Source organism: Neolamprologus brichardi, chromosome 11, assembly GCF_056152115.1.
Source record: "Neolamprologus brichardi isolate AB-2024 chromosome 11, ASM5615211v1, whole genome shotgun sequence".
NCBI classification, from domain to species: domain Eukaryota; kingdom Metazoa; phylum Chordata; class Actinopteri; order Cichliformes; family Cichlidae; genus Neolamprologus; species Neolamprologus brichardi.
Genome location: NC_142114.1, coordinates 21,946,592 through 21,970,984, shown reverse-complemented (window position 1 = coordinate 21,970,984; position 24,393 = coordinate 21,946,592). Strand labels below are relative to the sequence as shown.

Here is a 24,393-nt window from a genome sequence, read left to right as displayed (position 1 = left end):
TATATATATATATACACATTTTGTATTAGAGTCAATGACAATATACATGTTTGTTTACTTTGGATATGAGGTTCATCCATCCATCAAACTGTTTTTTTTTTCTTTTCTTTTTTTCTCTAGCAACTAGTAACTAGTTTCTAGGGGGTCACTCATCGGTCTCTCCACCTTTGACTGTGGCCTTAACTTTGACATGTTAACTAACATTGTAGCAAAATATATAGCAAAGCTTTTGCATTCATGAACGATATCATAAATCAGTGCAATATTTTACAATGATTCATTTATTAATTACATGGCAAATTATTAATTTGGAAGTCAGAGTTTTTAAATGTTTTGATGTTTCTGTAATATGTTTAAAATATTGAAGAGTACAACGCTCAGCTTCTCCAAGTAATTGCTGTCTTTATCCATACAGCACAGCTATCCACTAAGAACCTTAATGCCGATCCGACTGATATCAGAACAACAAAGGTAGCGTAGAAAAAGCTATTTATCTCTGGCAGCACCGCTGAGGAATAGTCAAGTCTCCAAGTATGAAGGGAAGAGAAAGACTTTGTTCAACAGAATATGGTTAATCCTGTAAGAAAATGTTTTTTCAGTCTGTTGAAAACTGTCATCGTTTTCCTGCTTTCAGCTATCCTCGTGTGTTGCACAGTGCATTATCTATGAATAGAGAGTGGGAGGTTGTCAAAGGGAGAGGAAGGGAGAAAGGGCATCATGCTAGTGAGTAAATGTCACATTGCGAGGGGTGGTGCAAGAAGCCAGGTATGAAATTGGATGCTGTGTTCTTTAATTTAATCCCCAGAGCAAACAAAAATGCTACGAGATTGGATCTACAGTACAGTTAGCAACGGCGTCTGAGGCTTGTCAATATGCTGAAAGTAACCAGACCATCCCTGCTGCTCGACGTACAGCCCGGCCCAAACCACAGAGAGGCAGAGAGACATTTTACTCCAAACCTTCTGTCACACTTTCACTTTCACTATAATCTTCCTTTAATTCTTTCTTTCAACCCTACGTTCCTTTTTATTTTTGCTATAATCCCTCTTCCCTTTGTCATGACCCTCAAGGCTGAAAGCGTCTCTCTTAATTCTTTTCTCTGAAACAAAGTTCTGATACTTCCTTTCCTCCTTTTACTTTTGTCATTTAAATTACTTTATTTCTTCAGAGCTTATTAAAATTTCTTTTGCCTTGGGCAATTAGAAAGCTAATTTTTTTAACGTACTTTGAACAATCGTGCCTTGATGTGAGATTGTGTGGGAGTTCCCACTCAGCCAACGTGTAGTCATTTATAATAAAGTTAGCATATACGCATTCACGGAGGTTAAACTTTGATTAACGAGCATTGCATTATAATATGTTGAAAATTTGTGTGACATAATAAAACTGGACAAGAAAATCATCACAGATGTAATTTGCTAATTGGCTAAAAAACAGTTTGGTAGCGCTGTCTTGTCCCTATCCGGTTTCATGTCAGGTTAATATTAAATCTCCTCGAGCATTGTGAAGAGGTGAAGATCAAGGTCACCTTTTACTTTAGTGCATATGACAGCAACATTTGTTTTGTCTCCAGCTTAAGAAATCATTTGTTTTTGTAAAATGAGATTCACGCAGTAGCACAGAGGAATATCTGTCACCCTATTCTCAGTGCCTGAGGAGAACTACTGCATAATGTAAAGCATGTTCAGTGTTTTTAATTTAGAAAGTAAAATTGTAGTGCTAATTGAAGCTTGGGTTTATTTATTAATGGCATGCAAAAGCATGCACTTTGTTGGAAAAGTTGAAACTCTTTTAAAGCAGATGCAATGGGGAGGTGCTTAAGTTGAAGGGCTTTGTTTTCCATTTAATGCATTTCATTGATAAATTTCAGCTTAAGGGTGGAGATGACTGTGACCCAGATGGAGTTTGTGTAGTTCAGCACTTGTTATATTTACATGTTAATAACTTTTACCAGTCGGCTTCAAGTTTTGGTGCTGATATTATCAGCAGCTTTCACCGTGGCTGACATAAATCATTGAAGGTCAATTGGATGATATGCAAGATGTCTCGCCTGCTGCCGCTGTTTACTTTCAGCAATAATAAATCTTAAAGCATGGGGTGCTTACTGGCATGAAATCTGAAATGGTTTTGTCTAATCACTGGAGATAGATGCTCCTGAAAGGAGCTTGAGCTTTTGCTACAAAATATCCACCACAGTGGTTTTATTTTGCAAGTCTAAAAATTTACAATAGCTTTCTAATGGAAGACAACATTTACATATGATCATCTTCAAGGTTATTTGGTATACTGGTTTATCTTACACATCCAGCAGTTGCAGAACACATTTATTATAATTGATTTGGAGATGTTTCTTTTTTTCTTTCATATTTGACCTCTTCAAGTCCAGTACCTTCACTCTTTGGCCAAATGAAATGTCTGCTCTTTAGCTAAATGTTCAACATTTATATAGTTATAGCAGCTTGAAGAATGAAAGTTGAACACAGTGTTGAGTTTTGAATTATATATTTTGAATGCGTATTTGCTGATTATATTGTTTTAATGTAAGAAAGGCCTAACTCTTGAGTACACTCTGTGCCAAAAAGTGCAGACAGGAAACTGCATGCTTTTGCAGAAGCGCTTTTGCAGCTAGAATGAAGTGAAAGTGAAACCAACTAGGCTGTTTGATCGAAACTTAAAGTGTGGCGTGACGTGAGAGCAAGTATATAAATAACTAGGCTTTCGTTTGTGCTTCAGACCTTGGGTTGTGTGTTATGAGAAAAGTCTCCATATCCGGATATGTAAAATAAAGATCATTTTTAAAGTAAAAAGACCACTTTTGAGCCTTGTGTCTTTTTGGCCCTAAGAATCTAAAAGAACCGTTTTTAACAACAGTAAGTGCAAATCTGGAGGATGATTTGACAGAACTACTGTACCTCTTAATTGCTTTGGTTTCGGTTTTAAAGTGGTCATTTATGTCCTTTGTTTAATTCATCTTCTGGTTTCATGCCTCTGTGAGATCAGCTGAGGTGAGCTTTTACTTTTATTGATCAGTTCATATTGACATGGTGAGCAAAGAGGCATCATAGAGAGTGGAAAATCTTTGTTTAGAGAAACAGTGTGATAGCTTGGGGCAAAGCAAGACATTATGATATGAGATTTTTCATACTTCAGGCTATCGGGAAAGCCTTAACTCCCATATTTAGATATGAACTGATTTAAGAGAGTGTGGGAAAGTGATGCAAAGTCATTTTGGGACACTTGTTAACTGCAAGACTTGCAGGCTAAAGCTCTCAGTGCAATGAATTATTTTCAATATTTGATTCCCAGAGCTCTCGTGCCCTACTTGTATGGTGGAGGGCATTAGCTAAAACAATCAGCAGTGATTGCTCTATTTCCAGCTTATCTCAGTGCAAGACTGAATGGACGTCTCAGCCTTGAATTCAGAAGGCATTGTTAAACACAAACAGAGCATCATTCTGAAGAAGTAATGTATGATATACAGAAAAGGTATATATGGCATATAAGTACACACTTAAAGATTTGCAAAGGAAAATACTGATCCTAAAACGACTACTCCCAGCTTACTAGACAAAGCTAAAGAAAGCCAAATAAAATACTTCACTCTTTCTTAAAAAGTCTATCTGCAATCGTTATGATACTATTGAGATTATGTACCTAGATTAGCTTTTTTTCCCTTCTTTTCTTTTGAGTAAACACAAAGATTTTGGCATTCTGGGTGAATTACCATAAGATGTTTGAGATTTTCTCATGTGCTTATTCACAGCCACACAGCTAGAAGCAAATCCGAGTGGACAGCTTGTTTATGGTATTAATCTTTTATCACCAGAGCCCAACAATAAAGGCTGTTTTCTTTGATCTGAAAAGAAAGCTAATTTAGGATGACTTGATGGCTGAGAGGATCTCTTCTTCCTGGAAAGACTCCAAAATGCATTTTCTTCTTTTCCTTTGTTACCATTCTGGGGAAAAGCCAGAAAGCCCATGTCAACTCTGCCTACTTGTCTAGTGTCCTTGAAACCTTAGACTTATATTCTGATCCCTTTTGGGCTACAACAAGTATATGGCAAGCAGATGCTAGCTTTTTATTATGTACAGTATTGGGTGAATGACAGGGACAAAAGTATTGGACCATAACTCTTAACCTTTCAGTTCAGTTTTTTTTAATGAATTGGAGTGTATTAATATGCAGCAGTTGTAACAAGTCAACATTCCATCAACTGTAAGTGGTATTAGCTCAAATTGTAGTATTTTAGGGAACACAAGAAAATCAGCCATGAAGTGGCAGACCACAAAAAGTTACATAGTCAAGTCAATGAATGCTAATATATGTATTGCATAAAAGTCAGCAACACTGTGCTAACTCAATAACTGGAGAGTTCCAAAAACCTGTCTGGCTTTAACATCAGTACAAAAACTGGGTGCGGGGAGCTTCATGGCAAGGGTTTCCATGGCCAAGCAGTTCTTTTAGGTATAAAGTATTGGTGGCCCAGTATTTTCATCCATAATAGGGTATGATGCTTTTAGATTGGTACAAAAATAATTTACACTCCTCACGTGCAGCTTAAGACCCTTTCTTAGTTGAAACATTGACCAAGATTGCTTTTAAATTCTGCTAATATATCACCGGTTGTTTGGTCGTTTTACGTCATATTCTAACTGATGTTGACTGATTAACTCAAGCCGTAAATGGTAGAAAAGCTGGGAATTTTATTATCATAGATAAATAAGTGGGTTGAAAACTCGGGAAATGGTTTTATTCACTTTTTTCCCCTCACAATTTGGATAAGCATTATCTGTGTTAGTTAGCTTAGTGCTTGATTAGCCTAGCATGTGCAGACACAGCGACTACAAGCACGCCTAAAATTTACTAATTTACAGAAACAAGAAAAAAAATAAATATTGAGAAATATAGATACTATTAAGGTGCTAATAGATTCCATTTTTGTTTATTAGCATTTAGCTAAGTGCCTAACTGCTGTGGGCTTATATTAGCGTACAAGCTAGCTAAAAAAAAGTGTGATACCCACTTTTAGCTAGCCTACCTATCAAGAGTTTAGTTATATGCACTACCAAACTATGACCATTTAAACCATTTCATTTGTCACATCCACTATATCCTCTTTAGATTCCCTCTTTTGCTAAGTTTGTCAAGTGTAATTTACCATTCTTATTAGATGTCTCATGTACTACTATCACTTTCTCCATTTGCTTCAAAGTGAGGAGCCAACCCATCCAACAGGCTAAGTGGTGGATTAAAGAGATGTTCATCCCTCTGTGAACGACGTCATTACCCCCATGCCTGCATATTTGGGTCACTAGCTAAGGCACATTAAATGCCTAGGCAAAACCGTAGTCTAACAGATGCTGGGGACAAGGCTTGTGATTGTGCTGAAAAAGAGAGAACATTACATTAGGTGTCACAGCTGCCCCTCCCTCACTCCAGAGATTTTTCATCAACAATAGATGTCCTATGGCTGTTAAGGGGATTGGCCACATGCTGCTATTCACAATTGCTTTCCAGTTCTCTGCTTCTCTACAACAAATGAAAGCATAAAGACCCCTTTTTACGCATGGAGAAATAGTTTTCCATTTTTCTGCCTTCATCTTATGATTATTTAATCCTGTCTTTTTTTCATTTTGTCCCATTACCTCTTTACCTTTCCATTCTCATCCCAAGAGGTGCAATTAAAGAGCATAAGGTCATCGGTTTTTGCTCACAGTTCTCCTGGCATGCAAAATGAGCTGCTTCTAGCAAAACAGGCTGAACCATTCACCTTTTCTCTTATGGCACGCCTAAGGACAATTTGAAACCAGTAGCGTTTATTAGGAAACCCTGAGGGCTTTTTAGATGATGTAAAGCATTACCAGGTACTCTTACATGATAGAAACCTGAAAACCTGATTTACTCTTAATCGATGGCCCAAATAATGAAGCGCTGGATATTTATTATTTAGTTGGTCTGGTTGGAGGTGCTATTGAAAGGTGAAATACATTTTTTATAACGCACCTGGCGGTTCTCGGGCATCCCCCCAAAGTGATGTTGGATTTTCACCAATTTTCACCGTCTTACATCATCATAACCTACAGCAAACAAACTTGAGCTAAACATATCCGCTGTGGCATCACTTTTCCAAAGACAGTGCTGCTTAAAAGGGACTTGTATGTACTGACATACATGCATACTAATACTTGGATTTTACTGTTATTGATCGAGCAAGGCAATTGAAAGCTCCTCCTGTTTTGTCATTTATGGAACATTTATTAAAAGCAGGAAGCACTTCCCTTGACAACTGTCTGCTGTTTCCTCAGCCTATATATTAAGCAGACAGGTTTTTTCCCCTCCTTAGCAATTACCTCTCTGTAGACCTTGCACCTGGTTTTAAAGGGGGGCACTGTAAAGGTTAGAGAGAGCAAAGGAGGGAGTGGCAGCTTCCCTTTCCATTAAGGTTAAATGAAGGGCTACGCAAATGGTGCCCATCACCACCTGTCACATGCAAGTTACACACAGAAAGAAGGGGTGCAACCATCCACCCACTTTCCTTTTCTTCCCCATCAATTTCTATATCCCACGGGCTCCATCACGATGGGGTTGAAATCATCTGTCTCCATAGCGACCAGCACTAGGTGACAAATCAGGATCTGGTCCCTCACCCCATCCTGAGAGCACATCCCAACCCTCCATTCAATATTGCCTATTTGTTCTGGGACCAATAGGGCCTAAAGTGGAACTGCTGGCTGGCCACATCGTATATCATAATAATTGGAGGATATAGAGCAGTAGCAGCAGCAGTAGGGCTTTGGGAATTACTTTACTTTACATACTGTCACTGAGATATGCGTACAACCCAATCTATATGGATTTTTTGGGTATTGTTAAAGTTGTAGTTTATTTTAAACATTTATCAATGTAAGTATTTGTAGGACAAATGTGCAAATTAAGATGTAATAAAATAAAACAATATTTTCTCTCTTATTGCAGTTCTAGCTGTTTGCAGTTTCTTTTTATATGAGCAGTCTCAGCCAATGATATTGGTCTAGTTCAGGCTGTGTTACGTTGAGGAGCAATATTTAAATACTGCTCTTTACTTATTGGTGCAAATGTTTGCTGTTGAAAATCCACTGTGCTGTATACAGTAGTCAGAAAGAGTTGCGCTTAAGTCTGCATAGTGTTTCAGTCATAGTCTTAAATAATATGAATAGAATTTCACTTTACTAAAGGCTCTTCTCCACAGGTTTTATATTTACACTGAGTCAGAAACTTTAATTGTATTTGCTTTGTTACATCTAAGGGATTGCACAGCTTAGTGATGCTGCAGCTGTAAAAACATAGTTTTCTGTTTTTGAAGACCTTTGAAATGTTTGTGATAAACTGCCAACAGCAGGAGACGCGATGTCACTTTAATGGCACGCCAGTACCTTTACCATCTGTAGATGATGAATTATTATACTTGGAAAGTTTTTCCATTTTCACAAGATTTAACGAAATGCTTTATTAACATAACACCAACAACTTGAGGGTCAACTTTTATGGCTTGAACCACACTGTGGGAAACATGGAGAAACTGGTCAATGACCAGAATGCCAAAGTTGTGGATGATTGTTACATTTGTTTTACTGGTGAAAAAATGTCTTTGAACACACGAGCTGTTTGTTCCATGAATCCAGTGAAACCATGAGATCAGAAGGATGATGGAAATATTTTTCCCCCACCTGCGGGTTAATGCTGGAGCATTTAAGGTGCAGGCTCATAAGATACTAGACAGCAAGCTGTCAGAGCAGGTTTCGTCCCACTGCATGTAATGACGATCCTGGCTAGCTTTGCATCACTTGGCAGTGAAACGGTGGCAACTGCACAGAGATCACAGCACGCCCAAAGTGGGCTCAGTGCCTCCCTCAGTCCAAGGGAAAGTGACAGGGTTATAAAAGCATGGGTGTGTTGATGTCATCAGGGGGTACGTAAGGATAGCTGGCTATCACAAAACACAAAGCAAGAAGAAATTAAAACCAAAAAGTGCAGAAGAACAACACATTAAAAATACAACATAATGACCTTTAATTGTGTCATTTCTGATAATCTGCTGTGGGACCTTTCTGTGCCATTAAATTCACGGTATGTTTGTTTTGGGGGAATTGCCTTGACAAAGAAAGCTGCTCTACAGCATTATAAAGCAGAACTCAAGCTATCAAGATGAAAGGGAAGCCATCTTTTATTATCATCGCCACTAAATTTCTGCTTTTCCCAACTCGGATTAGAATGAGTCCCCCTCAATGGGCATGAGCACATCATCAAGCCTTTGCGGAGGGATTATAGCCAAGATGATGAAAAAGTGTTTGCAAAATGTATGACGAAGCAGGGGGATTATAATGGATTGTACTCAGTGCTACTGTAACAATTCAGTTGCGGTCTGATGAATACAGTGAGGGTAAAATTTCGTGGATCCAGATAAAACTCCAAAACCTTTGTTGTTATTTCTCTGTGTTTACCATCAGGATCCTTTAAAAAAACAACTCTGTCTTTATGTAATCTCACTCTTTGATGACGTAGATCCGGAGTCACTGATGACATGTCTGCAACTTGAGACATGTTGCTGCTGGGTAATAATCAGTGTTTGGCAGTTTTAATCACAAGTCTTTCATGCCAAGCCTTTAAGCTTATGTCAGTATTAGGGAGCAGATTTTAGTTCATTCCCTTATTTTGGAGTCTATTAATATACAGCACCTCTTTTAAGCTTCATTGCAGCTTGTGTGTTCTCCAACCACAATGTCAACCATTGTCTCTTTTAAATCATCAGATTTTCAGGTTCTCAGTGACAGTCCTTTTTTTTTTTTTCTTGGTACAAAGGAGCATTTAGTTTTTCCTTCAGGTTGTCTTATCACTCTCCAGGAACTCCTCAAATATTGCCTTTTGTTTTCTGTGGAAACACAGTTATGTTTAAGTTTCAGGATATACTGTTTCTGTGTTTATCTAGTGTTGCTGTTATGGGTCTTTGCATGAAAAGACATACTTTGACATTAGGACTAGCTGCGTGCAAATCAGCACCTCAGCTGCTGCAGCTTGTAGTGTCTAAAGCTCATGCACATATGCACATATTTAATCCTGCCTGCACAGAAAACACTTTCCTCCCATTTTATTGACAGTTATCCATCCAATCGCTGGCAGGTGGAACTCTGTCTGTGTTGAGTGAAGGGAAGGAGGAAGCTTGTGCCACAATGCATAACTGCAATTGTAAAAAATCATTCATTCCTGCAGCAAAGATCGGAAGAACTTTCAGAATCAGCCTGACAGTGTGGGAGACATTTCATGGTTGTTGTCGGTGGCTGGGTGGTTGGGGGTAGGGTTGGTGTTGAATAGAGCTAACAGTCTCTGGCATCCTGGGAACAAAACACGGTAAAACCGAAATGAACTCAGGAATTGGTAAAGCAGTGAAAGAGAAATTGATATTGAGTATTGTGGACAAGTGTTTCAACTCACATTCCTCCAGGAAATATTGTTAGAAAGTTTGCATTCCCTTAGTAATTGAGTGTGACATTGCAGGTGAGCAAGCTGTAGTATCTTTCAATGTACAGACCAGCAGCTTCTAAACTGGTTCTAGATTTGTCAGAAACCTGAACTAGTTTTCTATAATTGAAAACTTTTTTCCCCCAAATAATCTCCCACTTTGATTGAATGTAAACCTTTTATTTTGCTGCCCGTTATGCTGCCAATAGTCACTGAGTGCTCTAGACGAGTCAAGAAAAACAACAACTCTAAATTATTATTTTTTTAAATCAGCTTTAACTATATACGTATATCTTTTGGACAAATACAGATGGGTGACAAATTAAAGGAGAAGCCTGAATTACAGCTGCAGTTAACCTGGTAGCTGAAGCATCTTGAGGTGACTGTTGTTGTGATTTGATGCTGTATAAATTAAATTAAATGTAGCTGTCCTGGCATGGATATTTTGCTATTACTTGTCCTCATAGATTAAAGAATTACTGCCAATCAGTGATCACTATTTAACTCTGATCTGTACGCTGATGGGACTGATCTCCTCCAGGATTACAGTGCATGGGGCATAAGGGCACATCTGTGGCCTTTAAACATACTGTAGATCTGGAACTGATGTGTTAGAAAGTGCATCCACCAGCATTGTCCAAACACAAAATGATGGAATATCTGTTGAAAAAAACTAAAACTGCCCTGGCGGGTAATGATGGTCCAACACTGTAATGAGACACTTTGTTTTCTTTCTTTTTCTTCTCTTTAAATTCTTACCTGTCTGTAGCATTTTAGTTCCAGGATCCTCCTTTACCTTTAGATGGCTGAGGTACTGAACAAATGAAGCAGAGCAGCTGCTCGTTGAAGATGGCTGGTTTAATTTCTCCTGCTGACAGGTGCTTTTTGTCAACTGGTTATTACACCTCTCCTAAATGGCCTGGGCTGCACATTTTTTCTGTGTGCAACTAGTGAGCTAGAAAGCACAGTTCAGATGAGTAAACGTCTGGTGTGCGTAATGGAGAGCAGTGCCTTTGTTTTAATAATGAGAGGAAGTCGGTGTTTGCAGGGCGGATTTCTATCGAGCATTTATTTATTCATTCTTTAGATACCAGTTGAGTGACCTCACAACTGGATGAATTGTTAGTGCTTTATCAACTGCCTAATCAGAGCCTCTAGCTTTAGCTGTCATCCCAAATCAGGTTTTGTGGTTTGACCGAGCATCAGATGTTTAATCCCCCCCTCTCCTCACTCTCCTACTGTTCAGCCGTGTCTCTAGATCAATGCAAGACAGGCTTTTAGGACAGGGAGGAGGCGAGGGGTTCGATAACACTGTGTGCGGTGTGTAATCTTATCTGAGAGCCTGTCATATCAGACAGGGCTGCTCCACTGACACGCCACGCTTTCCCAGAGTGGCAAATTAGATTGCTGCAATTAGATTGATGTGTGTACTGCTTGAAGTCTAGAGCCTCTTTAATCATGTCTGGACACTTTGTATTTTGTATTTGTTTCCGATTGGATTAATCTCTGCTAAGGTATGGTGATTAGCTTCTTAGTCTTTGACACTTTGATAGTGTATTGGTAATTCTTCCTGCCCCAGCACTGTGATCTGCCACAGCGGATCACAATTCTCTAACACAGCATAGCACTTTTTTTTTCTTTCCAAATGTCTCCACTGGGGACATCTGCATACTTTTGAATGGCCAGAAGGTGGCAACCAGTGTTGGGAAGGTTACTTTTAAAATGTATTCCATTACAGATTACAGAATACATGCCCCAAAATGTATTCTGTAACGTATTCCGTTACGTTACTCAATGAGAGTAACGTATTCTGAATACTTTGGATTACTTAATATATTATCATGCTGTTTACAACTACATGAATGTACTATTGCTGTGATTTATTACTGTTACTGAAGGTCCGCGGCTCCGAACTGTAGTAAAGGGACCTCTGGCTAATACGGTGGGTTCTGTGTCGGGCTCGTAGCCGAAAAATAGCTTTACTTTGTTGTCTGGGTCAACTTTGCTAGCGAGAGACAGAGAGAGGCGTTGAAAGGCTGCTCCAACGGAACTTATTGTTTTTGGAGGAAAACACGAACACGGTGTACAGTCGAGTCTTAATAGCTTACTTACAACTGGGCTCGTCAGGCACTCTTCTTGGCTGCAGTGGCTATTATTATATTTACATGCTTCCAGCTCCCGTTTTTGCTCGATGGCAGCTCGTACTTTTCCTTTTTCTCCCTCCCTCGCTCACAGACACATAACGTGTATGGCAGTCCATTCTCCATGCAGCACGGACTACACTGCCCATGATGCTACATTCTTTAGAGCTATACCTGTAGCATTCTGCCTATTAGCTTAGCACAACAACAACAGGCGCTCTCTCACCCAGGAAACACGCAGAGAGAGTGTGTCACCCTGTAACCATGGCAATCGTAACGCTGCCGCCTGGAACACAGAACGTAGCTGTCAAACAAACCCAAACAATCCTGACCCACGACAATATGAAACAGGGAAGTACCGCCGTGTAATCCATTTATTTCAACAAAGTAACTGTATTCTAAATACCACCTTTTTAAACGGTAACTGTAACGAAATACAGTTACTCATATTTTGTATTTTAAATACGTAACGGCGGTACATGTATTCCGTTACTCCCCAACACTGGTGGCAACTTATCTGGTTCTAATTTTACTGTAAGTCTGTAAGAAAACCACAAGTCTTTTCAATTGATCTATGTCCTCAGTAAACACCTTCCTGATAGTCACAATGCTTGCTCAATCATCCAGGCAAGGAAATCCCAGAAAGCTGATTTTGTTCTGAACGTTGCGTTTTCATTGGGATAAACCTTTCATCTCATCGCCATTGATCAATGACAATTTGCATATCAATGATCCCAAAGCTGATTACATGCCCCATTGTTAGTCAGTGCTGCTACTTTCAATCATTATGCAAATATACTGTTTACAATGCTGGGGACATCTGCAATCAGCCAAGACTGAAGAAATGTCCTGGAACTCTTCCACTGAAAACACAACATCAAAATGAACAGAACCAACTTTCTTAGACTTTGCTGATAGCTTTATGGTCTATTTTAATACCCTGTGATCTTAATTTCTAAATCATGATCTCAACTAGAGTAAAACTGATGATAAAACAGGATAAAGCCTGTCTGATCCAGCCATCACTCATAATGTCCAGTATTTAAAAAAAAACAAAGGTAGTGATGCTTTAAATGCTCAGCTTGAGACCTCAAGGCGTGGGTGGTGTCATGATAATGGTGGCTGCATCCATCTACATGCAGTCTATGTCATTTACAAATATTGAGGCTTGCCTAACACTAAAGTAGTCCTCCTTAAAGCTCGGTACCTCAGAATATGTTAAAATGCAATCAAACATCCACCCCCCTGACAAGTATTCACCAGCTTTCTTGTCCAGCATGTGGGGACTAAACAATTATGCGATCTGACATAAAGGATATCTGCTATTTGCAGTTCTAGCTGAAGCCTCAGGTTCAGTCATCTCCCTCTCCTCAGGCCTCCTAATGGAACAAATTTCTTTTGACTCCGGCTCTTAAGTCCCTTGATCTGCCAATTCTCTTTCCCTTCTTCTGTCTTGCCAAGAAATGGTTGTTGTTCTGGAAGGCACAAAGAACCATTAGACACAAGCCTTTTGCAGTTCGGATACGTGATTACCATAATGGTGAAAATGGAGATGCTGAAGGGGGCAGAGATGAGCATATGTGGGGTGCAATTACAATCAGATGTCAGCATTTTTTTTCTCCATGTGGTGCATTCTAGGTACTTACTATTTGCGTAATGAGTAGAATAATGTCATGTTTGTATGTGCGCACATGCAATACAAAAGCAGAGAAGCAGAAGATTTATATGCATGGTACTGCTAGTCAAGACAAAGCAGACATGCAGATATTCGCACACTGTACTCGGAGAAAAGAACGACTTCCATTTCTAGACAAAGACTGCTAACTTTATTGAAAAACATCTCCTATAGTCTTTTCTTAATTGACGAGTGCATAAAATAAATAAATTGGTGAATAAAATTATTTTTTAGTTTTATGATTATAGATATCTACAGGTTTGTGAAATTTCTTCTGCTGAAGAAGATCATGTAATAAAAGCAAAATGAAAAGCAGAACAAAATACAGATAAAAAGATGGCGGCGTAAGGTGATTTGGTAATTTAATTCTTAAAGGTATAATTCGGCAGTTTTGGGTCTTCAGCTGAATCAAGTAAAAGCTGATTTTATGTGTTTTTCCAGTATCTACATAAAGGATGAATTCTTAACAGCAGATCAGTTGTCTAGTCTTTTGTCTATGGTTTTTGTCACTTCAATAAGAACTGAGCTGATTTCTGACCCTTCCATCTCCTTTCTTCTTATTCCAGCGTAGTTGTTTTAAATGGGTGTGTTACATCAATGTCTCGCACACAACACACTCTGCATATTTCTTGGTGCAGGGTCAGCTTTCCTTAGCCTTATGATTTAAGCAGTGCAGCTCAGTAACAAGTCCTCTGCAAACAGCTCTGTCTCTGCAGCTGCCGCCTGCTCTTTCACGTTCTTTTTAAACATGTGTCATATTCTTTGTTGAAGGAAAGAGAAACGAACACCAGACAATTGGTAGCTTGTTGCACCAAAACTGAAAAATAAGGTAACTCTTGTTTGTATTCCTTTAGACTCTGTCTTTTTAGAGATTAGTAGATGTGAACTATGCAGGCACAAATTAGTCCAGTGTAAAGTGAACACATTGTGCAGTCTTAATTGAAAATAAGGATTCAATTGAACATGTTTAACAAGCCCTGTGTATGCACCCTAGTTCTGTGAAGTGACTGGTAGCATGTGTTTAAAATGTTAATCAGGAGGATTAGGTTTCCTGACTATCATCTTGTAGCAAGTGGGATAGGATCTGGGAGTAAGTAGCTTCTATTAGCAGCTACAGAAGACTGTCCCCACTGATTGTGGCACAGTTTTTACTATTGGCTTATCTTTAAATGGCTGCCATCAAACCTCAAAAAATGCATAGCAAGGCTCAATCTCCTTGCTATGCAAACTTCATCACTCTGATGTTGTCTGTGCTATAACGTCTATGCTGTGTAGTTATTGCAGTTAAAACCAGGCTGACATAAAAAGATGCATTTTAATGAACAGTGATATGCATCTTCAGGGACAAGCGTATATATCCAGATGATCCACCGTCCTTTCATTATTGATATTCAATGACTTATCTGACATCTTCTCCTCAAAGAGGCTAATGCACACGATTGGTATTGCAGCCCTCCAGAAAAGTCAATCTTGATTGATGGGCATGACATTTCACACTCCGTGTTTCTCCCGAGCTTTTTCATGTTCTGCTCTGTAACCCTACTTAATCCTACTCCCTCTAAAACCACTTACTTCTTTCCCCACTGTTGCTCTGTTGGTGCTCTTCATCAAAAGCCCACTCCCCTACAGAACCATTGCCTGTGCGCTTTATCTGTGATGCAGACCATGTGCTTCGAATAGCAACCAGCTAAATGCCTTTAAAATCACACAGACACACTGATGCACTTACTGTCTTACTGGTGTCAGGTAGCATTAGTGCAAACAAGATGCTTATTAGCCTTGCAATTGATAATTGGTTACTGGCAACCACTGGTAACGGGGCAGTGCAATTATTGTAAATCCCAGCTCTTGCATCAATTAGATCCACCCGACAGCTTAAATATCCATCCATCCAGTTTGTGAACCGCTCGTCTATTTCAGTGTCACAGGGGGAGCTCGAGCCTATACTGACTGCCCCAGGGCAAAAAGTACAATAGATCCTGGACAGGCCCCCGGTCTATTGCGGTCTGAGTTTTGAGCACATTTGTAATATTTTATTTTTTCAGCTTTGTGCTGTGACTTTCCAGCAACAATGAGAAACAAATAAACTGATTTGTCTTTCTCATAGGTGTATTAAAACGATCCATCTCTGAGATCTGATTATTCTTATCTGGTTAACAGTATTGCACTTTTAATGTACTTAGTCGATGGAATTTACAATGATCATTGGATTTCATTTCAGGAGTATTACCATACATATGGCATGCAGTATGTGCTGGTTAAATGAAATTAGAGCGGAAATGTTGCCTCTGAGCTATCCCCCGAGGGATTCAATAAAGAAGTGTCTTATCCTGATTCATATTTATAAGTGGTGCGTGCATGCATTTAGAGAAAATGAGAAGAAGAGAGAATGAACTAATTCTCGCAACATGAGCGTGCTGGGTGATTGATCATGTGGACTGGGGCCGTCTAATGTAACCCCACCGACCGACACTGACTGGCTTGTGACAGCTATGATAAATGAAAACCCACCGGCCAATGTCTTACTAATGGATTTCCATGAACTCTTTGTGCCTACGCAAGCACACACACACTCTGGCACTCGCATCTTACTTTCCGGTAGTGATGCTTGCAGGACATGAGTACGCTGGCGCATCCAAGCACACTTTGAGTAATCATATGAAATATTTTTATTTGATCCCAAAAGTTATACTGTGTTTTAGAATTTATTATGTAAAAAAATAAATAAAACATTCAAGTCTTTGCTGAACTAATGACTTCTTAATCAGTTCTTGAGAAAATGTATGAACAATTTGACAGTCAGTTTTTAAAGTCATTCATTAAGAAACAGTGTCCAACCCCAAACATAAATCAGTCGAATCGTGGCCATTTAATGTCAAGTAGTATTTCAGGCTGACTCCTAATGGTTGGGTATTTATACTGTTTACATACTTATATTGTTTGTTCTTTATTTTCCAAGGCATTAACTGAGACAGCTTTGCTTTCTAAATAAAGCTCGTGTTGTGTGTACAGTTTGTTTTCAACTTTGCATTAAATATGATGTAAAATACATTAAAGAGGGCAACAGGATGCATGAGAATGCAAACGAGATTGTGTTATGATGAATGTCAGTGTGTGTCTTTATAAATACACAATAGGGCACACCAATTACCCCCGTCTTCAGAGGACCCCTCAGGGTTTCTTCCATTTGTAGCAAAAAAGGCCACAGAAATAAATAGGGTCTTATACCATGGAAGCAGGAGGAGTACACCATGATGGATTGATCTGCTCCGTCTGCTCCTCAGAGTCAATCAATCATCTTAGCTTTGGTGCTGTTTTCGATAGGAATTTTCCACACTCTGTTTTGCCTGCAGCCACAGAGAGCTGCTTCTGGGTTTGGATAACCAGAGGGCATTAGATATCTGATTACACCCCTCCTCTCAGTTGTCACCATTACTATTTGTCACAGAATAGAGATAAGGCTGCTAGAAAACAAACTAAAAACAGTACTTCCCCTTCACACAGAATGAAGGCTTGAGTTGCATCTGAAAACACGCTCGGTTTTTTTCTGCTCTTATACACCACGGACAGTAAATGGTCGATAGTAGGTCATATATAAGCAGTGTGAGTCTTGCTTCAAGCTAGCACTACCCCGTTGATGACAATATAAAGTATACGACAACAAGACGAAAAACACAGCAGAGGGTGTTTAAAAAGTGAGATGGTATTATAGCTACAGCCATGACACTGCGACTTCATCAGGACTTCAGTGCTGGAACAAAGGGAGTACTATTGCAAGAATGTGGCTTTAAAATTGATTTACCAGACAAGAAAAGCTCCACATCATGTTTCTCTACATTTTTTTTTTACATTAAATGGTGTTAGATTTATGGCCAAAGAGTGTGACTTCCATCATTCAGTCAAGCCAAGTCACTCATCTGTGCTAACCTCATCAGCTAATTCATACAGGCATGGAGACGAGGTGAAAGGCAAATGGTGAAGCGGAGAGTTTTGCTCTCGTGCTAATAATGTTGAGCAGGGTAAATGCTGACAGAACTGAAACTGCTCAAGATATAAATAGCTGAGTTGATGATCGAAACAAGATTTTAAACAAACCAGTTGATGGAGAGAGATTTAAATGTCTCGACTTGTTTATTCTTTTTTGCTCCTGTTGACTCGGGAGAGGCAAAATGCCTCCTACCCACATGATGGAGCAGTATTAACTGCAACTCAGGACATTCTTGGGCGGTGGAAGGAATCTTCGAGGGTGCTTGCATATCCTTGAATATACTTATTTTCTTTTAGTTGTTCAGCACTTTTGTCAACAGTTGCTTTGGCGGATTTTTGAGCCTGCTTATAAATAAATTGAATTTAATGTTTTGCGCTCTTGGAAAATGCATTTGACTGTCCTTTAAGTGTCCTGGGGGAGTACTTAGAAGTATGAGGTATCTGGCCTGGTATTGTGGCCTGTTTGATTCCTGAAAAACTAAAAAGTTTTTATTGCTGGCAATAAGTCCGACTCATTCCCAGTAGGGTGTTGGACTTCCAATCATAATTTCTGAGGGATTTCAAGGCACAGCCAATGGCCACAGGATGTTATCTTCGCTTTTTGTGGACGATGTGGTTCTGTTGGCTTCATCAAATGATGACCTCCAGCTTGCATGATGAGCCCCAAGTCTCCCCAAGTCATGAGTGAGAGAAGCAGGAGTTTGACAGTCAGATTGATCCAACGTCTGCATGAATGTGACACTGTTGTAGTAAAGACAGACCTGAGAGTGGAAAGCAAGGCTCTCAGTTTCCCAACCCTCACCTATGGTTGTGAGCTCTGGGTAGTGACTGAACCAATGACAGTAGTGGAAATTAGCTTAATCTGAGGGTTGGCTGGGCTCATCCTTAGAAGTGTGTTGAGGAGCTCAGTCATTCAGGAAGGAGAGGTGAACCATTATTCCTCTACATCAAAAGGAGACAGTTTTATGTGGTCTGGGCATCTGACTAGGAGACCTCCTGAACACTTCTAGGTCAGGTGTTGTAGTTGTGTCCAACTGGGACAGACCCAGGACACCCTTGGGACATTGCATCTGTCAGCTGTCTTGGGAGTGCCCCACTGGCCACTGCTATAGGAGGTAGCTGGGGAAAGGATGCTGACATGGACATGAATGGATGGGTGATTTATTGTTATTGCAACTTTCCTTCCAGATAAAATAAGCTAATATAGAATATGCTAAGATATAGAGCTATAGAATATGCTGTAGATATGGAGAAACATTGTCATTAATTTGTTTTACTTTGTTTAACTGATGATTATTTGAACAGAGTGACAGAATCAGTAGTAATAACATTACTGGGCTAAAACTGCAAAGCATTAAGGTCGATTAAATGCCCAAGTGGAGTTTATAGCTATGAAACATTTTCACTTACACAAACTAATTTTATCTGTAGTGAGTAGAAAAGTATTAAGGTCGTTCTAGCAGTTTAACACAAAACATTAACAAAATCACAGTGTCTGTTGAGAACAGGATCTGAAAAAGTTGCAAGAGAACTTCAGTTTTTCAGTTCTGTGTTGTCACCTAAAGGCATGGTTATGATTTACATATTTGGCGAGCTTTGAAAATAATTCTTCATAAAAATTGAAGTCTTTGATGTACCTGGTTGCTGAATGGTTGCATCAGATCAATCCAAGCATCTACTGTAGGCTAAGTTCTCAGAGATGAACAGCAAGCTTTTTCGTCACCTCTCCTACTTAACCAGTTTAGTTTCCACACTATTGCATTTTTTCACCTCATCTACATTTTCAGCCCGCAAGAAGTTTAATTCTCTGCCGGTTTAGTCCCACTTTCTTGTTATTAAACTTCCAAACCCCAATTTGCCTTTAAACTCGTACACAGTAATTCATTAAGGATAATGTGTATTCTTCCTTTGAGCCGCACTGTCTTTGTGGGCTTCAGGTCCATTTGCATAATATTTGGTCATATGAGAATGAAAATGGACCATGCAATCTCTCATAAGGATGGAATAAACACCCGTTAGCATTTCTCGTTTAGTTTATGAAAGGAAATAAATAGCTTGAGATTCACAAGGACAAACACTCGCGCATCCACAGTCACTGCAGACAGGCAGATTTTACACTGTGACATTTACAGAGTCGATGCAGGAAGCGCACAAACTCCGGGAAATCCAGCAGCAGCTGCTGAATGTTTGCAATAATCAGTATACCGGTTCTTTTATTCCCCTCTGGTGGTTGCTTCCTAAATGACTTGACTTTCATGTTACAGTGACTGGTGCTTTGTAGCGGATGCTTTAATCTCGGAGAGAAGATGCTTTTCATGTGGGCCACACAAAGCTGTTTTTGTATTATCGTTCAACATCACTGCAGTAATTACTGAAGCTCGGCGCGAGGGAGACTTTTATGTTTTAGTTTTTATCACACACGCTGTCAAGTTGCTGTTGCTAACCACCACATTAAAGGTTTAGAGTTAAATCTCAGTAGTTATCCATCTTCGAAGACTTTGACTTATGTAGCAGGAAATAAAGTAATGATTTGTCAGTTATTTATTGTACTTTCTACTTTTTTTTCTTTTACAAATCTTCTTTAAAACACCCTTTTAAAAAAAATTGTTGAAATGCATACTGTCTTAGTGGAAAGATTACCACTTTAGGGATTAGTTACTGTAAAAATAGCATCAGTGTTAAAACAATACTCCATGCAACACGCTGATAGCTCATGTATATGCATATAATAAGATAAGAGGTAGCAGTAGTGACTTGTTTTCCACCCATACGTATACTCATTTTAGAAATTTAACCGATAAAAATGTATTTTGCTTCACTGTGGAGAGGATTGACTAGTTGTATCAAGAATACACTGGAAAAAAAACCTTGGGGTGGTCTGAGAAAGACTTGCAGTCACAGTGGAAAAGTCAAAAATAACCTTATTTGGTTGGATGTTGCGAATTGTTGGACTGATTTGTTGTTGTGTGAATAGTTGACAGGTACTGCATGTTGAGTTTTTTACCTTTTCACCTCATATCCTGCTAAAAAAGAACCTAAAACAAGCAGAACTTGTCTCCGTGCATAACTGTGTTTTCTCTGATTTTGCAGGTGGCCTGAGAGGAGCATCCATCGTTGACTCACTAGACACTCTGTACATTATGGGTTTGATGGATGAGTATAATGATGCCAAGGAATGGGTGAAGACCAGCCTGGATCTAAATTCGGTGAGAAACTCATTTTAGTGTCAAGTTTCTTTCCTTTTCTTTTTTTTTGCATTTTACGTTCGGGCAACTTGGGGGCAACATCCTCCCCTCCATCAAGCTTAACCACACTCTTACTACATAAGCATAATGAAGTTTTCAGCTGTGACCGTGCATGCTCGATTGATTTCAAGCTGTGCTTTTGTGCTTTAACAGCGACATTGTGTCCACTGAGTCTGACAGTTTTCCAAAGCTCAGGACATTCCAGCAGAAATCAAAAGCTTCCTGTGTGGCCACCAGCCACGCCGTGTTACCGACTGATGGAATTCTCTGCCTCTCTGAAAGGTCTTTGTGGGGCAGAAAATGTGATAAATAAAGGAGAGAGGGCTTGAGCAGGGTTTAAAGGGTGTTGTAGATTAAAAAAATGTGGGAGAGAGGAGGCAAAGAGAGGCCATGACCCTTTCATTGAGCGAGTCTGTAAAGGCTGGGTTGCGAGCAGCGTGGGTTTCCAGTTCTGATATCATGTTGAATTGAGCGAAAGCCAGTGAAAGTGGCAACCAGGAAGGGCTTTTAGGGAGTTTGCTGCTAATAGGTAATTTGTGAGCCTGTTTGTCAGTGTGTTGTTTTTATGCTTTGCAAATGAAAGGGGTCATTTTCGGACCACCGTTGTCAATAAAATGTGGTTATGTAATAGTGTGTAATTACACAAAGCTTGCAAACACAACTATGTCATTATGACTGTCATCATGGAAGGCTACTGTAGACGCTAGGCAATAATTATACCGATTCACTGCCTGTTATGACAGCACGCCAAATGTCTCAAGTTGAAGTTGTTTTGTTTGTTGACAGTTAAGGCCCCAAAACACTTGTTTATTATGAGTGTGTTGGTGAAGAAAACCAATCTTAACGACATTTGACACGTGTGGCATACTGCACATGATGCCAGTAACACTGAACTCTATTTGAATAATATGCAGTCATCAGCTCTGCTGGAAAGCAGAGGCCTAAAAAACACTTCCACTGCATTTGAGATGTGCTTCATCGCAGCACATTGTCGATCACTGCCAGATACGAGGCCATAAAGAAATGCACAGTGATTGTTATTGCCCACATATCAAAGCTGTTATTTTTCTCACTCATGGCACGCACAGATGTCACTGATACAAGGACTTGGAATGAGACGTGACACACACCCACACGCAGTTAATGCAGCGAATGGCCTTTTCCAGTGAAGAGAGAAAATTCTTAACTTTGACTGCAGCTGTGGCTGCTGGAGACGGCCAGTAATTGCAGCTGCTGACAAACAGCCACAGTGTCACCAATCATAAAGACAACAAACGCGGGTTTACACTTCACAGTGCACTTTGTCAGGGGTGTTATATGCCACAATTTGTTAACTTCACCACTTCCCGTCTTCATCAGCGGTCATTGCAGGGCAGAGGCTTGCAATTATTCTCTGCAGGAAAGTTGAAATTATTTACATGTCCTCATTAAAGTGCTTTTCTTTGTCCTGTAAGATCTGATTACTTGTCACATTTTTAAAAAATATCTCATTTTCCGCCCAAATTACAGCATTTCAAGTACAGTAAACTGTGCACTTTAAACGCAAACACACACAGTGACTTCTGTCTTAATCTCATCATTTTGATAATGAACTAGTTTTTGCAGTTTGAACGTATAAAACATATAAAACAGCACACTGGCTCATCATAGGGATTGTCAGATTCACTATGAAATGGATCACCAAGCTTGTCGAGAGCCTACAGAAATTTTTCTTATGGCCTCATTTTTTTTTCTTTTCTAAATGCCACTTAAGGAAATACGTGAAGCATAAAAGCAAAGGCTGGAAAAATGTAGCACATAAGGTCAATAGTTTGTTTATTATTATAAGAAAACAAGCAAGGAAGTAAAAAAGAAAAATAAAATGTTTTATTTTTCACAGATTTAAGAAATTATTTTGTTGCAATCCTTAAAAAAAATTAAATAAAAAAATGGAATGTATAACAAATAGAAGTGTTTTAATTAGATTCATTATAACATTAATTACAAATAATATATATATAAAATCAGTGTTACACATTACTTTACCATTGTGTTACTTCATTACTCTTGGGAGAAAGTTCTTCACACTACTTGTAATGTAACCTTAAATGCATAGTCACATAATTACCAGTTATCTATATAAACCTGAGGCTATAGTCGCACACACTGACGTAAATCCTTGTCCTAAGTAGGACACAGATTTTTCTTTTAGTGTTAAAGTTCGAACAAAAAGTTAGAAGCACAAAGTGAAGTTGAAAGCCAGCTGAGAGACGCTTCAAAACGATTGCCTGTGCTAGCTTTGTGTTAGCATGCTGTTTCTGCAGATGATTAGAAAGAGCTAATGTTGTGTTAACATTAGAATGCACAACAACATAGTAGTGATAATTAGACAACAATACTCGTATCGATATTGAACCGTTCGATACAGTACTTTCGGTTCGGTACGCATATGTATGAGCAATACAAAATTTTTAATTTATTTTATCAACCATCCTTCTGACGATGCTGTCTGTGTTGAGCGCTCAGTGGATCTGCGCTCGACAGCGCAGCATAGGCGGAGTAGTCGAACGCAGATTCACTGAGCGCAGGGCAAACTAGCGAGACAGAAGTTAAGCTCTCCTTGCAACATGGCAAATTGAACCTCCCCCACCCTAATTCAGATGTGGCGTTTGGAACTATTTTGGTTTTCATGTGACGTATGACCCTGAAGGTAAGCGCGTCATGGACTAAAGTAAAACAGTATGTCGGATGTGCCACGCAATGCTCCCACATTGGTGGGAACTAGTGCATTAGCGCAGTTAGCTCGTTAACGTGTTGGCCGTCCAGCCCCAGCAAGGGTGATCTGCGGTAGCTCATTAACGGAGATTTGCCGTGTTGTGGCGTTAACGTCATTTCAACGAGATTAACGCTGACAGCACTAGTGGGAACACAACGAATATGACTGCACATTTACTCTGACATCATCCTAGTGGAAAGACAAGTGGAAGCAGACAAAAACAACAGGCACGCATGCTACAAACTTTACCCGAGTCATTTAGACAGCCATTAGCACATGATTCTCCTTATGGGGACCTGATATGTTTAATATGCTGCTGAGAGTATACCCCAGAAGAAGCGTATAGTATAGCTTTTATTTTGGAAAGAGACATTTCTCATCACTCATCTCTTTTCCAAAGATGAGTGATTTCTCGATCAGATAGATTTATTTATTTTTATTACTTTGTTGTTTCAGCAACATTAAATTTAAAAACTGTACTTTTGAGTTAAAATATATATTTATAATTTTAATAAATGACAAATTAAAAAGGCATGAAAATTTTTTGTATTGAAAAAATATCAAACCTTGACACCAAAGTATCAAACCAAACCGTGAATTTTGTGTATCGTTGCACCCCTAGTGATAATGTAATGTGATTACTTAATTTGCGCTGAGTCATGATATTACTGTACTAGCAAAAAATGGAATGTAGTTAGAGCATTGCATTACTTTGTAAAATGTGACGCCTCACACTGTATATAACAATTTTTATAAGAATTTCAAATTACTTTCAAATTACTTATGATTTACATAAAATAAAGTGTAATCTATTTCAGTTAAAGGTGCAGTAGTAGTACAAGGGATGGAGCAAGGACACAGGGATTTTCATGCTCACATTTTTCTTTTAATTACATTACTGTCAGCAGATTCAGCCAGTCACACTGCAAAGCACTTTGTTAGATTTATCAGCTCAGGCCTGTCTGTCAGCCATAGCTCGACACGTTGTGACAGCTGCTCTGTAACTTGTTAGCAGTGAAACAAGGACAGAAGGAAGAGGACGGTGTTACACTAGCACAGACTTGACCGTGTTTGCAGCAGGTTTCAGCCTCTTC

General features: G+C 39.2%; 1 protein-coding gene across 2 annotated transcripts in view; it reads left to right on the top strand.

Annotated features, from left to right (window-relative positions):
- Positions 1–24,393, top strand: part of LOC102787069 (mannosyl-oligosaccharide 1,2-alpha-mannosidase IA) — a 192,029-nt gene that overhangs the window by 89,237 nt on the left and 78,399 nt on the right. For both annotated transcript variants that reach the window (XM_087848343.1, XM_087848344.1), the window contains exon 3: positions 20,390–20,505. In XM_087848343.1, the coding sequence (XP_087704469.1) occupies positions 20,390–20,505 (116 nt within the window). The remainder of the gene's footprint in view (positions 1–20,389; positions 20,506–24,393) is intronic.